Below are 17,566 nucleotides of genomic sequence, written 5' to 3' on the forward strand. Positions count from 1 at the left end.
ATTGCTTTGGCTATTTGGGGTCTTTTGTGGTTCCATATGAATTTTAGAACTATTTTCTCTAGTTCGTTGAAGAATGCTCTTGGTATTTTGGTAGGGATTGCATTGAATCTGTAGATTGCTTTCGGCAGGATGGCCATTTTGACAATATTAATTCTTCCTATCCGTGAGCACGGGATGTGTTTCCATTTATTGGTATCTTCTTCAATTTCTGTCGTGAGTGTCTTGTAGTTTTCAGAGTACAGGCCTTTCACTTCCTTGGTTAGGTTTATTCCTAGGTATTTTATTATTTTTGATGCAATTGCGAATGGAATTGTTTTCCTGATTTCTCTTTCTACTAGCTCATCAGTAGTATATAGGACTGCAACAGATTTCTGTGTGTTAATTTTGTATCCTGCAACTTTGCTGAATTCAGATATTAGATCTAGTAGTTTTGGAGTGGATTCTTTAAGGTTTTTTATGTACAATATCATGTCTTCCCCAAACAGGGACAGTTTAACTTCTTCCTTGCCAATCTGGATGCCTTTTATTTCTTTGTGTTGTCTGATTATCATGGCTAGGACCTCCAGAACTATGCTGAATAAAAGTGGGGAGAATGGGCATCCTTGTCTTGTTTCCAATCTTAAAGGAAAGGCTTTCAGCTTCTCGCTGTTCAGTATGATGTTGGCTGTGGGTTTGTCATATATGGCCTTTATTATTTTGAGGTACTTGGAGAAAGGCATATGTTTTAAAGAGCTAGCACCAGCCACAGGTGGGTGACAGAATGGCTTTTACCCTTTCCATCTTGGAGACCTGTTCCGTCACACAATGCACAAAGATACAATAGTCCAATTAGTCAGAAGCTGCCTTAGTAATCTCAGAATGAAGATCACTCAGGCATTTCTCTTGGGGGCCCTCATACAGAGGGCACTGTGTGATTAATGAACAGTCTCCCTGACAACTCCTCACAATGGATACAGTTCCCATTATCAGCGAATTCTCCCTTAAAATGACTCAATGTTGGCTCATGACACTGGCCTAAAGCTCGGTTCTATAAGAAAGGTTGTTTTGTGGGCCAATTGGATTAAGGTTAGAGACACAGCTGTCTGATTTGACCCTTAGGTATACTTGTTCATGTACTCACATGTCTACTTAAAATTCAAGTGCATTTCAATCCAAGCAATACATTCATCTGATTTGAATAGTTGCACAGTGCAGAAAGGTTAACTCTAAAGGCGCATTCCTGCCTACACCCCTCACCTACTCCCCACTCCCCTCATATGATAATTTTCAACTTTTTTTACTATTTTTCCTGAGATTGACTCCATATTGCTAGATAAGGTATGTTCATTGCTCTTTATTCACTGATTGGGAACATTATATGATGATGGATAGGATTTTAGCTCCTGCAGTCCTCTTTCCTGCTATAATCTGGACTAATTGCTTCTCAGCCTCTGCAGAGCCATTATTATGAAAACCTTTTTTGGCTTCCTCCCTGTTTTAGATTGCTTGTTTCCAAGGTCCTTTGTCTTCTTTCTCATTTTACGTTTTTTTTTCCAGAGGTACACATTCTCTAGTAATTTCCTGAGAAATCTTGTGTAAAATGTTAATTTTTTGAGTGAGTGCTTTTGCAAATATCTTTCTTTCTGCATTCATACTTGATTGATAATTTGGCTGAATGTAGAACTCCAAGGTGAAATGTACTTTAGAATTTGAAGGTGTTGCATTATCTTCTAGATGCTTATGTTGCTTTGGGGTCTGATGTTATTCCCTATTCTCCTTGATCTTCTCCTTATCACTAATGACCTGAAACTTATTTTGCCCTGATTTTGATTTTTTTGATAAACTTTTTTCTTAAGGCATAACATGCAACTAGAAAATATACACGTAATGAATTTGTGACTGTGAATTTTTACTAAATTTGGATCCTTTTATTTTATGTGCAAAGAACTCTGGGAGAGTTCTCATTCTGGAAACTGTGTCCTGCATGGTCTAGCCACCACTGCCTTCCTGAACTCCAGCCAGTCTCTAACTCGGAGAGTTGTGGGATTCCCTTAGGGTCCCCCTTCCCTTGCCTCAATCCAGATATGGCCTCAGGGCTCATCTCATTTGTTTCCCTTCCACTAGGGATTATAGGCCTGCCCTGCCTGTTGTCAAATATCTGAAAACAGTCATTTCACTTATTTTGTCCAGTTTTCTAATAGTTTTGATAGGAGAGTAAGTTCAGACCCTGATACTTCATGGCCAGCAGTGGGAATTATGGGTCCAAACTTGGTCTGCAGGGCCAGCAGGTAAATTAAGTTAAAGAAAAAGCCTGAATGTAAATCAGTAGGGAATACTGGCGACTATAACAAACTAGAGCACAAACAGTCCCATTTAAAGGGTGGAACTACCTGCTCAAGATTGCCAGATTATTTATTTTTTCAGGAAAGCCAGAAATACAAAATTTTAAGTAACTCTTGATGTTTTAAATTCTTGATAAGTAATTTAAAAACAAAAACACAAAAACACTGTGTAGGACTGAAAAATAAAGAAGATGGAATACATGAAAGTATATTTGTGCCCTAGATCAGAACTGTACCACCATGTAATATTCACTGAAAATTGATTTTTCATCAAGAGCTTACTGGCACTAACTGGTTCTCAGCTGGTAACTAAACCTCAGCTGGAAGTTGCCAGTTGTAGAAACAAAATTATATCAAAGTATATTTATTCACAGTGTAAAGTGAGGAATACCAGAGTGAACTGCCAATGACAATGAGTTAACTTCTTGTGTGGGATCCCCAAGTGGGAATTTCTAAGGTATTCTTAAGTTGAGAGACCTTTTAAGTTATTTTTTATTTGAATTTTATGGCATTGACTTTAAGAAAAAAGTTTAAAGCAAAGCTAAGTATATTTTGCAATCTCATTTTAAAGTAGGAAGTAATTACTTTGGTTGTCTAAGAGAGTTATGTCTGTCTTCAGCACAGCGTGTGGATGGTTTATAAGAACAGCGTCCCTGGGCTAGCATTTATCTCAGGAGTGCTTTACAGCATCTGAGGTTCTGAAGGAGAACCTTTGAGAGAAGGACATCTCTCCCTTCATACTCGTGCTGAAGATGCAGTTGATAGTGTTTAGTATTTAATGAATAGTAGTGAAGGCTTCCAAAATTTTTAATTGTTTTTATCGATGTCTGTAAGCTAAGTGCCAACAGTTGCGATTTAAGTGATTTTTTTTTATTCTTCTTGCACTTTGTAAAAATGTATATATATTATTTAATGCTGTGGGCTTAAAGAAGTACCTAATGTAAAAGTTTTAAATAGACCTGAAAGAAATCCAGTGTAAAACCTTGAGGCCTAAAGGCATTTTAGAACCTTGAAGTTGGTTCCACTTACTTTGCAGAAAAGGACACTGAGGCTAGAAAGAGGAATAACTTAGAACCAAGGCCTAATGTCTCCCCAACTGTTAACCTTTTATTTTTACTCTTGTGAATAAGTAAGGAGTGTGGGAGAGAGAAATTCATTTCGTGTCCAGCCTTTTGACTCCTTCTTTGACTCTTGCCTTGAAGAGAAGTTTAAGTGAGATCCCAGGCGGCAGTGAGGGAGCCCATGGCCTGCTGTCTGTGCACCGTCATTTGCGTGGCTTTGTTCTCCTCTGTGTTACTGAGATAAGCACTGCAAAGAACAAAGACACTTTTGGAAGGAGTACCCTGTCCCTGAGGCCTACGCTGAGGACCTCCCTCAGGGACTGCAGTTAGCCAGCTAGAACTACAGTGGGTGAGGGCTCTACTTTGCCCCAACCAGGTTGGTGAAGTTTGTGGTACCATGTCTGTCAGCCTGAGCCTACAAGGAATCTTGTGCCTTATGCGCCAGGGCTGACCCTCTATCTAGTGCTGTCCCCTGGGGTCGACTCCACTCACCAGCACACGTTTGGTAACACCTGCAATGCACAGGACAGTCCCCACAACAAAGAATTATCGGCCCCAAACCTCAGGAGTGCTGAGGTAGAGAAAACCCGTCTAGGACACATCCATGACTGCCTGTGTGCTTTGAGGTGGACTCCCTTTCACAGGCCTAAAAACTGGAGACATGAGGGAGGGTGTAGACATGGTGTTCAAATGCCTTTTGGAACTCTTGAATGATGAGAAAGTTCCAGATAAGGAAGTCAAAACATACTGATTGATAGTCATTTGCTTTTAAAAATATGATAGCACACACAGCTTCATTTAAAAAAATAGATGCTAGCAGAATTGAAAATTTTCAATGAAATTTCATTCATTCAGCAAATATTTTTTAAGAACCTAATATGTGCCAGACAGTGTTTTAGAAATAGGTAGCATTGAACAAAAGAAATCTCTGCCCTAAGGAGCTTCCATTCCATTTGAGGGGACAGACAACAAATAAAATAAATATGTACAATATGTAATGTGTTAGATGGGAAAATAAAGTTGGGAAAACATAAAGAAAGGGAGGTGGGTCATGATGGAGGATTTGGGGAAAAGGCTTGTATTTTTAAGTAGCTTGATCCAATATGCCAATAAGATAGTACCCATTAGCAAATAATGAAGACAAAACATTTTAAGGCTGTTCCAGTTCCTTTTAAAAATGTGTTTCTTTACCATGTTCCATTTCAGAACAACAAAGTCAGGCGTTTTGCTTTTGAGCTCAAGATGCAGGACAAGAGTAGTTACCTTTTGGCAGCAGACAGCGAAGTAGAAATGGAAGAATGGATCACAACTCTAAACAAGATTCTCCAGCTGAACTTTGAAGCTGCAATGCAAGAAAAGCGAAATGGAGACTCTCATGAAGGTAAGTAAGTCTAATTTCTCCAGGTGCATGCACACTCTACACGTCTTTAGTTTTGTCAGAAGGTATAGAAAGTAGACTTACATGTTACACTGGTACATGAAAGGTGACACAGATGTGAGCTCTTTATAGGTAGCTTGTCAGCAGATTCTCTCACATTAGAATTTACTAGCCTGACATCATTTTTCAAGGAAATAGTATAATGGGAAGAACCACAGCTTTGGGGGCAGAAGGGATGACCTGAGTTTGAATCCCAGCAGTATCATTTTTTAGCTGTGAGACCTTGGTAAGCTACTTATGTTTTCTGAGCCTTGGTTTACTTACCTGTACAATGGGAATAAAAATGGACCTTGCTGGCAGATGGAAAGATTAAATAAGATAATGTATCTCAAGTACCTGGCATAGAGTTAGCACTTAAAAATATTAATTACTTTTATTTTTGTTATCATTAATCATACCCTTTGGAATTTTAAAGACAAAATTAGGATGGGCAGAAGCTACATTATATTGGTAAGAAAAACCTGGCTATGTTCTTGACAATTCACATTTTATTTCAGGTGTTTAGACAGGTGATTCTGAACCCTGGCAATGCCTTTGAAGTGCCTGGGAACTTTAAAAAAAAATACTCTTCTTTGTCCCACCAGAGATTATGATTTCGTTGGCCTGGGATGGCCTTACTTTTAGTGAGTCTGATGGGTGTGGCCATGTGGGCTGGTGTTCATAGCTAGTATCCATTCCAGCCAGGCAGCACCCATACTGTACCAGCTATTAAATGTTGAGCTCTGATCCCTAGGCCTGGGCATCAGTATTTTTTTTTAAGTTCCAAGGTGTTTCTAATGAGCATCCAGAGTTGAAAATCACTGTGTTTGAGGGCATGTAAGAAAAATGGCTTTCTGCCTCCTGTTTAACATGCGTTCAATTATGAGTGACTTGTAATCTGTCTTGCCATTTTAGATGATGAACAAAGCAAGTTGGAAGGTTCTGGTTCTGGTTTAGATAGCTACCTGCCTGAACTTGCCAAGGTAATATCATCTTAAACTTTTCACTCTTCATAGAATGATATTAAAATATTTCTTATTTCCTGAGTTTGTCTAGGATTGAATCTATTGAAATGATTAATAATCATTTTATAGTAAATCATTAAAGGGATGTTGTAGTTAAGTACTCTCTGTTTTCCAACGTGAATATAAGATGAGGTGACATACATTACTGACCTGAGTCAGACGTCAGTCTGTTTTCCGGAAGTGCCTCATGAAGTATTATCTTTTTATTATCCTTTGTTTTCCTCCCCTCTAATAGTTAATGCCATACTACAAGTATTGAAGAAATAGTCAAAACACGCAGGTAAATGTTCCCCCAGTAACATGGTGCTTGCCATGTTCACACATATCCTCCCTGTTATGCCAGGTAATAGACACAATTCTGAAGATGTTGGATGCGTGGTAATCTTTTCACGAAACTGGAGACAGATTGCCCGAGTTAATACAAATTGTTTCTGGGTCACTCTCAATGAAAAAAAAAAAGTTTTACCTGTTTTTTATAATTCTGCAAAACTTAAAAATTACTGAAAAGCACAAAGAAGATCAAAACAACCATATTCCTACAACCCAGATTCAACACCTGTTACTGTATTGTCTTCTGAGCTTCAATAATTTTTAAAGAAATAATCAGTTATCATTGAAGTTCTTCTTAAGTACTATCCCCACTCCATTCCCTTCTTCCCCCCAACCTCAACCAGAGATGACTACTATTATGGGCTTTCTGGGATTACTGCTATTTTATTTTAAATATTTACCAACTTATCTGTCATATAAAGATATATATAGTTGTGGTTTATATGTGTAAAGCTATTATATAAATGCTAACATGTTATTCTGTACTTACTTTTATTTCTCAATTCAGCCTTGTTTTTTGAGATACATCCAAGTTGTTATATAGAGTCAGTTCATCCCTTTATTGCATTGTGTAAGCATTTTATTTTAGTTGTTCTACTATTTTCAGTCTTTTCTATTACAGACAATGCTACAATGAGTATCCTCGTACTTGTCTCCTGTGTGCATCTATGAATGATTCTTTATTAAATGAGAGAAATACCTTTGTCTTCTCTGGCCCTCTCTATTCTTACTCTGTGATTGCCTTTCTCTTCTTTTTGTGTGTGTGGATACAGTGAAGTAGAGACCCTACACACTCACATCTTAAACACTGTAATAGAAAACATGGTTTATCTATATACGGTTATAAATAGACTAGCATTCAGCATTGACCTTTACTTTAAGAAAACATGGCTGTTCTAAAATATAAAATCTCCCTCCTTGGCTAGGACTTTAGAGTATTGCTTTTCTTCAGGACCTAACTGTTACCACAGTACCTTTTTAGCATCTATTAAAGCTAATTTTAGTGCCACCATCATAACCTCTTCCTAGGCTGGGAAGAGTTTTTGGCTTGTGTGTTTGTGGTTTCATGAACTTCTATGTATCATATTTTGCATTGAGATTTGCTTTTTTGTTTCTGAATGTTTTGGGGTTCATAATTTCTCAAAGCAAAATGTTGAACCTGTTTTGTTTGTTGAAGCAGGTAATATATGCCATGCAATTGAGAGTTTAGAAATTAACTTTCTGTGCTTAAGGGGTGAAGACAATAAATACCAAAGAGAAGATTTATACTTTTTTGAGCCTAATATAGATAAATTAGAAATTTATGTTTTTTCTTGTGAAGACATACAGAATTTGTTCCTTTCTTTCTTCTGCCTACCACTACCTGGCTGGCAAAATTAGTATTCCAGAGCTCTTTACAAACTGTGGGTAGCAACCAAGTTTACTGAAGCTATTTTAGCTATTGTAAAATCAATTTAATTGGTTTCAACCCCATTTCTCTTTGTTTTAATCTTTCATTCTTTTTTATTGAAGTGGAACTTACATAGAGTGAAATGTCCAAGCACTGATTGTACAGCTCAATAGATTTCACATTTGTTTACCTGCATAACCACCACCCAGATGAATACATAGAGCCTTTCAGCACCCCAGCTGATACCCCCGTTGTTTTTACCCCTGGCCCAGTAGATCAGTTCTGACTGTAATAGACCTTCTTGTAAATGGAACCATAGTATATACTCTATGCATCAGGCTTTTTTAGCTTAATATTATATGACCCAGATTTTTGAAAAAATAAATGGAATAGAGAATATTAAACACACCGCACTTAATAATAATATATTTTTTAAAAATACATAATGTGTGTATGTATATTGGTGTGATGTAAACATATTTCTTACTGCGGGTAATGGTCAAACCCTGAGAAATGAAGCTTGCCTGTTGTTTGTTTTCCCCCAGCTCTCAAGTGTTTTAAAAATATTTTTATTAAGAAGGGAAAAAGAAGCAGAAGGTAATTTTTAAAAGGGAAAAAGAATAAAGAAAATTAAGATATATTATCTTTCACTCAACATGCTACTATCACAATTGAAGGGGCAGGTGTCTGCTGGTGACATCTTCTGCCACCTGCTTAGTGATGTGCAGTGTGGGAGCCCAGGTACCCACTGTGCCCGACTCCCAGGCCCTTCAAATTCAGGGCCTGAGTGTGAGTGTAGTTTGAGAGTATAACCCTCTTCAGTTTACCTGGGCTGGGAGCATTTGTACCTGTTAAGAAAGCAGGAATTTGACTGATAACTGGTCATCCTGGTTTTAGAAGGAATGGATTCCATGGTTGCAGAATCTGAGATTGAAGTAGCAGTTGGAAGGGGCAAGGGAGAGAGTCTTGCAAGGTGGGCGTTCAGTCTGGGGATGAAGAGGCAAGAGGTTAGTATAGGGGAAGGAAAGTGTTAAGGATCCAGCGGGAGATCAGGCCACAGTTCAATATGATTGTAGGGAAAGGACTAGAACAAAGGTGGTTGAGGTGTAATTTAATGACAGGCTCCTGTCTTGTCAACTCGTCTTTCTGCTGCATTCATCCTGTTGCCCCAGCTTTTGTTTTCCATTGTGACTGAGACATAACAAACAGGATATGAGAGACAGGAAGTTGTTCTAGTACGAAAATAACTGATGTCTCACTTGGGAATATAGTGGAGGGGCCCGTGACATATGGTAGGGATGATATGGACTTAGGTTTTCAGAATATTTGGTATATTCTTGACCCTACATTCCTTGTACATATAGTACTGATCATCTTTATCATTTTCTTACTGGGACACACTGTACCCTGAAACCTGTTCTTTTCCTCCTGTTGTGTAATATGGAACCAAATACATGTTTGTTGTAAAGGTAACAGCATTTACAGTGTCAGAGTACACAGTTGTATAAACATTTGTATTTAATACACAAGCAGTACTTAAAGTTATTTTAATTGGTCTCTTCCCTACAAAATCAAGGGGTGAAATTATCAGGTTGTAAGCCTGATTACTATTTATTTAATAATTTCTTTCTCTGGTTACATTTATCGGTAGGTGACATTGGGACATATGTATTACCTCTTCATGTAAAGGTGGTGTGAGGAAAACCCTCATGGTCCCACATTATAGTTCTTCCACAGCTTTGCTGTTTTTAATGTTTTTGGTACTTAGCAGAGCAATTCATCTTAATTTGGTGTCCTCATGTGGTTCTGAAAGGAAGCATTGTTTCATGTTAGTCCAAAGTTGCTTACATCCAATTACCTTATAAGTTCTTTTTAGCAAATAACCTAATCTTTTTATGTAAATCTTCCACAATTAAACACAGGATAAAATATGGTGTCTCAAGCTTCATTATCTCATCAAGGTTGAGTAAGGGTCAGGTGGCCAAGCTCAGCAGTACTTTTCACGGACACCTTTCTGATCTTATAAGCCAAGTCTATGATAGATGCTTCCTTCCCTGTATCCTAGTACAGAAAACTATGTCATTGTATAATGACACAGAAGAATTAGCCAGGATTGTATATATGAGGTCAGCCCATTTCTTGGGCCTCCTTATACCATATGCTTTGTTATAGCTGTGTGACAGATGAGATGGTGATCCCGGGGAGTTAGGGATCTTGCAAGTAGTGGGTAAAAAAATCTTAGCTCTTTAGATTAAAAAGTACATATTCTGGCCCCAAAGGATTTTGTAAGTCTTCCAGTTCCAACCAATTCTGTTCAAATGAGCCAGTGGTCAACACATATTTTTCTGATAATTCATCCTCAAGAGAAGATGCTATTGGCCATACTCGTAACTGCTTCTTAAGACAAGGAAGAAAACATTATTAGTCTGTGTCAGTAGTGATTGAATTCACGGTTCCAGGAGGGAGAGGAGTAGCCTTTGTTTTAGATGATCATTCTCTTCTTTGACTTCTGAGCAAGTGTCAGTTCTTCACAGAGAATAGCTCTGTCATTGTCCATTTGCTTTCTCCATTTTCCTCTATAATGAACCCAAAGCTATGAGTAGGACGGCAGTGACAGGGTTTGGACAGGGCTAGTCTGGTGCTTCCGGCCTCCACAGTATGAACTGACCACAGGTTATTTTAAGAGCAGAGCCAATTTCTGCCACTTTGAGAAGTGCTAGATAGCATAGTCTGTGGGATATTTTTTTACAGCTATATTTTGTGGGCCTTTAGATTGTGAAAGTACATGTTACTGGAATTTTATTGTCTTTACTAAAGTTTAAGTAAAAATAAATGCACTTACTATAATACTAAAAATGTCCAAAGTTGTATAAAGTTAATCTTTTGCTTTTATCCTCCATTCCCACATTTCTCAGAGCACTGATGTTACTAACCTGTTGTAATTTCTCTTGTATCAAACTGATTTGCTCATAGAAACATGTACACACATATGTAGTCCCTTTAGTTATTTTTTTACTATGCTCATGATACATACCTTACTCTGAAACATCTTCTATCACTTAAAAATATTTCAAAGATGTCCCTCTCAGACCACAGAGGATCTAGTTTACAAATTTTCATAGTTGCATGGTATTTCAAATATGGATATTGCACATATTATTTGGCCTTCTCTGTATTCACACACAGGTTATTTTCAGTTTTTAGCTTCTACAAACAGTGCATGGCAAACATCATGACATATTTACAAGTCTAAATACTTGTGCCCTCATTTCAGTAGGAGAAATTCCTCAAAGTGGGATTTCTGGGTCAAGGTTATTGCGTTTTTAATGCTTTGAATATTACCAGGTTTCTTTCCCAAACGGTTGTAACAATTCATATTCCCACTTCTCTGCATCCTCACCAGAGGACTGAAAAATGGTGTTTTGCTGCTTTAATTTGTATTTTGCTACTTAGTAGTGATACTTTTCATATTTTCAAAATTTATTTGCCATTTGGGTTACTTCTTCTCTGACTTGCCTTCTTGTATTCTTTACCTATTTTTTTCTCATATAATAGTTAAAGAGTTGAGATGCTGAAGCCAGACAGCCTCAGTTAAAAGCCAGGCTTCTATTAATGTTGTGAGTTCTTGGCCAAATTATTTACCTCTCCTGCCTCAGTATCTTCTCTTTTAAACAAGGATAATAATAGTATCTGCCTCCTCAGGTTGTATACAATTTAAATGTGCACTTACGATAATATCTAGTATAGTGATGTTCACTATTATCAATAAATATTTGTTTTTATTGTTATCATGCTTTCAGATACTTATTATTCTCTAGCTCTGGAGCACAGTCCTGCCCTTCCTGAGCCACATTTTCTTACCATCCAGGTTTTACTTGGTAATTCCTTCCAATACTGTTTATTGGGTCTGTCCTCTGTGTGATGCATCCTAGGCCTTCGGAGGGATGGGAGGAACTTTAAGAAGCTGAGTTTAATTTTTATCTTCTCCTAACAGAGCTATCAATGAATGTAAAGCAGATTATAAGCTTTTCTGGTTATTTTTACATCTAAAATTGTCCCATCAAATGGTTTCTCTAGGGAAGAGAATATCCCTTGGATATTAGTGGTAATATCAGAATACTTTGAGTCTATTTAAGCTAGTTATTAATTTTTTTCTTCTTTCAATGTACCTGCATCCCTTCTTGTCCTCCAGTTATATGGGGTTCATGGCAGTCATTCTTGCCTTGTTCATTTCTCTTTAAATTGAGAAAATAAGCATCTTTCAGAAAGGCACCAGGAATTGCATCCACTCTACCCCAGTGTCTGGAATCACAGTTTTTGCCACTGTCGAAGGACTCCAGAAGAAATTCAGAAGTGGAAGCGTTAGGGCTGCAGCACTTAGCACTGATGTTTTCAGCAGTATGATGAATCCACTGATGATGGCTTGTATACAAAGTAAAGCAGATTCTTTGGGTTCAGTTAAGATATTCTACAGGCACATATTATTTTGTTCTTTTGATGTGAAACATTAGGAAAGGTGATAGGCAAAATGAAGCTTGAAGGTTGTCCTATCCCCCATATGGAGAGAGCCCACCTCAGCCACAGGCACTTGTTTTCCCCCATAACAGGTAATTTGTAGGAATGCCCCTTAACTTCCAGAAGCCTTAAAGCTCCCATAGAGGGCACCAAAACAAACTTTGTTATGGTGAGAGTCTTTAAGCCATCATCTTGTTCAACACTTTTACTCAGAAATGAGAAACGGAGTACAGAGAGGCTAAAGGCTTGCTCAAGTTCACATAGATACCTAACGACTGAGCTAGAACTAGAATCCAGTGTCTTAGTATTCTGGTGGTCATTTCATTGTGCTAGACATAGACAGTTGGTTAAATATAGTCATGATAGAGTTTGGGCCTTTGCTAAGGCCATTGCTGAGAACGAACCTATTATAACAACTACTTGAAAGAAACTTAAGAAGACAATCAGTTTCTCATCAGCCATGATTTGAAATGTAGTAATAGCCCTTGTTCAGCCATGAGCAGAGAGGACAAGACACCCTGTCCACTGTGGCTGTCAATGCCCCATCCATGCTGAGATGTGACTCATGCTCTTAGGGAAAAGGAGCAGATGAGAGAGGACATTGTATTCTGACTCTGTAAACTTAACCATGGAGATTGAGAGTAACAAGCACAGGATATAGATTCAGAGATATGGGAAATAATGTTATTGGAGATGACTTCTTAGAAGCATTTTCGTCTTTCAGTTTCCAAATCCCACTGCTCCGTCCCCATCTCTGCCATAATGTCTCTTTCACTCAGTGGCTTCGCCTCTTCTATCCATCCCTTCACTACTGGGGCCCCAGGGTTTCTGTCTACAGACTTACTCTCACATTTTCCCCCAGGGAATCACATCTACTCCTGTCTTCTATCCCCTCCTCTGTGCTACTGCTCTGCGAGGCTTTAATTCCAGCCTTCTTCCCTACCTTGTGCTCAGATTCCTCTCTCTAGCTGTCTACTCCATGTTTCAAATAGGAAATCCCACAGGCATCTCCAAACCCCACTTTATCATCTTCTCCACAAACCTGCTTTTCCTTCTGAATGACTCTCTCGGTTAATGGATTTTCCAGTCAGCAAGCTAGGAATGTGGAATGTGTTATGGGCTTTGTTTGCTGCACCAGGAGGCAGTTGCAGCAAAAAGACCACAAGGGCCTCCTGGACTTTCCCTTTTTAATCCATTGCCTCAGCCCTACCCCAGTAATGCTTCTAAAATACAGAACTGGTTATTTTATTCCCTTGCTTAAAATATTGCAGGAGTTTTTGGATTACAAGTGAAACCTTCAGTCCTTAACATACAAATTCCAGATTCACTTCTCTTTACTTTTTCCATCATGCCCAACCATTCAATTGTAATGAATGATATCATTATTCAGGTGTGACTTGTATCTTTGTACTTTCTGTACCTCCTCCTAGAATACCATTCTCTCCTTCCCTGGCTGAGTGTTCTTATACTTCAAAACGGGCCTTTCTCTGGAAACTCTTTCCTGACTGCTACCCCATAGTCCAGGTTAGCTGTCATTTTAATGTTTAAAATTTTAAACTAAGTTGAAGGTCTTACATTTTCTTTTACCATTTTTTTTGCCAGTTTATGTTCTGTCTTCTCAGCTAGTGTTCCTTGGGGATTGGGACTTTATTTCATTCCTGTTTGTGTTCCTAGTGTCTGACACATAATAGATGCTCAATAAATATCTGTTAAATGCATTAGCAATGCCCCTTCTTGCTTGTCGCAAATGCCTATGGCTGTCCTTCAAGATCTGCTGCAGTTTTCTTCATACCACCATTCAAAACATATTCCTTTCTCTCCCTTGCTTGTCCCCTCAGTCTTAGGTGGACCTTACTCCTTTCTGCCATCTGGGCTTATTTCCATTCTGTGTGTATCTGTACTGTGCATCCTTTTCATTCATCCTGAAAAATTCATGTTCTCTTCCTTTTTGTTACCCAGTCTCTGCACTTTCATTCAGAGACATTAATTTATGAAGCCTTTCCTGAGAGTAATGCTTAATTGTTCTCTTTGGCTTTCTTTGTGTTATTTGTGACTCTTTGAACCGACTGTCAGCCTCACAGCGGGGGATCAGGTCTTAACTTCTCCTTTCTCTCCATGGCACGCTCACTGTGCTGTGTGCGTGCTAGTCTGTCATTGTTTGCTGACATGCAACTGGCCCTCCCAGGCTGGGGAAGATTTGTCTAGCAGCCCGGCTATTCACCGTGGGGCAGCTTTCAAACATTTGAATACCTCTGTAAGAAAAAGGATTTTTTTCCTATGTAATTTTTATTTTTTGTTTATATTGTTGTCAGAGTACCAGAGAAGCAGAAATAAAATTAAAAAGTGAAGGCAGAGTTAAACTCTTTTACTTGGACCCGGATGCCCAGGTAGGAACTGTTTTAATGTTTAAAATTGAAAACTAAGTTGGAGGAAAAAAACCTTTGACAGATTATGTGTTTCTTTGCTTGTTTGCTTATTTTGGATTAATAAGCATTTAACAACAATACAGAAAATTCTGGGAAAGGGAAAAATAAAAACAACCTACAATCTTCTCACCATAGCACAATCATTGTGAATATTTAATACTTAGTAGATTGTTAAAGATTGAGAGAGATTTATCTAAAAACATTTCCAAATCCACAAAGAACCTGTGATCTACCCCATCAAAAACTATGAGAATAATATGGGTGAATGTAGTAACCACAATGTTTTTCATATGAAACCTTCATAAGTGTGTATATCAATGATACCTTAATAAAAAAAAGAAATAAAAAACCATCAGAAAACAACAAGCATTGCTGCAGAAGCCCAGTAGGTAGTAATGCTTCCTGATTAGCGCAAGCTCAGGCCCAAATGCAAGCCTTGCAGAGCGTGCAGTGTACATCCATGTCCCAAGCTCAGGCCCAAATGCAAGCCTTGCAGAGCGTGCAGTGTACATCCGTGTCCCAAGCTCAGGCCCAGATGCAAGCCTTGCAGAGCATGCAGTGTACATCCATGTCCCAAGCTCAGGCCCAAATGCAAGCCTTGCAGAGCGTGCAGTGTACATCCATGTCCCAACAAATCCAGAACATGGGGCGGGGCAGGGGTGGGGTGTGCCAGGACCTCCAGGGCTGCCCCCAAATTGCATTGCTCAGAGGGGACAGTCGTTTTGCTGGATTTCTTCCTGTATTTTTTCCCCACTGCATCTGTGGTCTTTTTTACAGAACTTCTTTTCCCCAGGTAACTTTAATAATAAATGTTTCTCCATGTTTCTTCACAGATTTCCTAACCATACATATATTGCTTTTGACAACTTTTTGTTTACTGTGGTAAAATATAACATAAAATTTACTATTTTAACCACTTTTATGTGTGTAGTTCAGTGGCATTAAGTATATTCACAGTGTTGTATAACCATCACCACCATCCATTTCCAGAACTTTTTCATCATCCCAAACTGAAACTCTGTGCCATTAAATAGTAACTCCCCATTCTTTCTCCTTCCCCTTACCTTCTAGTAACCTCTTTATGGATTTTCCTATTCTAGGAACCTCATATAAGTGAAACCATGCAGTATTTACCCTTTTATGTCTGACTTATTTCACTTAACATAATGTTTTCAAGGTTTATCCGTGTAGCATGGGTCATAATTTCATTCCTTTTCATGGCCAAGTAACATTCTGTTCCAATAAACACCTCATTTTAATTATCCATACACCTGTTCATGGGCACTTGGGTTATTTATAACCACAGCTGTAAGCTTTGTGTAATAATCCATTGGGCATCTATAGCATCACTTCTTTGACTGTTATTATAAACTATAAAAACTTAAAAATAGTAAAACCATTGTGAGTACAGGCATGTCAATAGGTTTTCCATATTTTGTTGCAATTTCCATTAGATACATTTATTATAGGATTTTTTAAAATGTGAGTGTAATGTATTTATTTACTTACATTTTCTTTTAAAGAAGCTTGACTTCTCATCAGCTGAGCCAGAAGTGAAGCCGTTTGAAGAGAAGTTTGGAAAAAGAATTCTTGTCAAGTGCAATGATTTATCATTCAATTTACAATGCTGTGTTGCAGAAAATGAAGAAGGACCCACTACAAATGTAATTTTCCTTTTCAAAAATATTAAGATTAAGACAAAAATGTTCAAAGGTTTCAGATGTGCCAGTTGCAATGCAGTCTGGACATGAAATCCTAGTTCCTGGTATCAAAGAGGTGCAGTGTTTAGATTAGGATGTGGAGGATTGTTTAGCCTGCAGGGGCAGGATGTTTGTGACAAAGGATAGGGATAGAGGGCACTTCTCTTTAGCATTAACTTATCACAACAATCATAAATAGGTCTAGTAACTTCTTTGATAGCAACATTATTTTTTCCCAACAGTTTGAGCCATAGTGATGGGGTCTGGATTATTTTGTTTTGTTCAGGTAGAGCCTTTCTTTGTTACTCTATCTCTGTTTGACATAAAATACAACCGAAAGATTTCTGCTGATTTCCACGTGGACCTGAACCATTTCTCAGTGAGGCAGATGCTGGCCACCACGTCCCCGACTCTGATGAACGGTGGCAGACAGAGCACACCTGCCCTTCAGGACATCCTTCACGAAGCTGCCATGCAGTATCCGAAACAGGTGGGGGCCTGAGCCCAGCATTTGTGCTGCTAAGACTTACCTTGCACATGCTGCATAAATACATAATGAGACTGTAGTGCACAACGGCGGTAAATGAGACTGTTGATTACATTAAGAGCATGAATAGTTAGTTAGACAGTAAAAAAGCTGAGAAGAAGAAAGGGTTTTTGATTTCTCATTTCTTTTTTCTAAAATTTCTGCTAGTCGCCACCTTCAAAATAGCCTTTTGAGCACATGATGGACTGTTGATGAGTTAACCAGTTTGGTCCTGGGTGCTTTTGAGTAACTACAGTTTCACTGCTCTTTCCTGCTTTAAAAACTTTAATGTTCATGGGATTTGTTTAATGTGACTGTGAATTCTACTCACTGAAGAAAATCTTTTCTTTCCTAGGGAATATTTTCAGTCACATGTCCTCATCCTGATATATTTCTTGTGGCTAGAATTGAAAAAGTGCTTCAGGGGAGCATCACACATGGTGCTGAGCCATACATGAAAAGTTCAGACTCTTCTAAGGTACGGGTGACTTATTCTGCGTGACAGTAAACAGCAACCGGGAAGAAAGGGTCTTTGTCAAAATAGAAATGCAAAGAAGTCAGAGTTAAGCCATACTAAAAGATGTAGGCTACACAGATTTACTTTTATACTTAATCTTAAATGTCAAATTTTCAATGAAAAGTAGTTGTGTGTGTAAATAAAATGCTTCATTTCGCTAAACTATCCTGACGTAATTTGCAAAGAAATTGCTGGCTTACTAGTAAACTTTTTTCACTAAAAAGTACATACATTATATTCAAAGGGCATTCATTCCACTTGTTGATGTGTCTCTCAGGTTCTGGAATTATATTTGGGTCCTTACACTTAAATGTGAGATGGAGAAAGATGATCTGATT

General features: G+C 38.3%; 1 protein-coding gene across 29 annotated transcripts in view; it reads left to right on the forward strand.

Moving 5' to 3' along the window:
* DOCK9 (dedicator of cytokinesis 9) overlaps nt 1-17,566 on the forward strand; it is a 273,892-nt gene that overhangs the window by 161,496 nt on the left and 94,830 nt on the right. For 28 of the 29 annotated variants that reach the window (XM_073212409.1, XM_073212414.1, XM_037025012.2 and 25 more), the window contains exons 8-13: nt 4,589-4,763; nt 5,715-5,782; nt 14,372-14,446; nt 16,009-16,149; nt 16,472-16,675; nt 17,067-17,189. In XM_073212409.1, coding sequence (XP_073068510.1) covers nt 4,589-4,763; nt 5,715-5,782; nt 14,372-14,446; nt 16,009-16,149; nt 16,472-16,675; nt 17,067-17,189 — 786 coding nt within the window. The remainder of the gene's footprint in view (nt 1-4,588; nt 4,764-5,714; nt 5,783-14,371; nt 14,447-16,008; nt 16,150-16,471; nt 16,676-17,066; nt 17,190-17,566) is intronic. The other variant, XM_073212408.1, reaches the window with a different exon arrangement.

This window comes from Manis javanica, chromosome 9, assembly GCF_040802235.1.
Source record: "Manis javanica isolate MJ-LG chromosome 9, MJ_LKY, whole genome shotgun sequence".
NCBI classification, from domain to species: domain Eukaryota; kingdom Metazoa; phylum Chordata; class Mammalia; order Pholidota; family Manidae; genus Manis; species Manis javanica.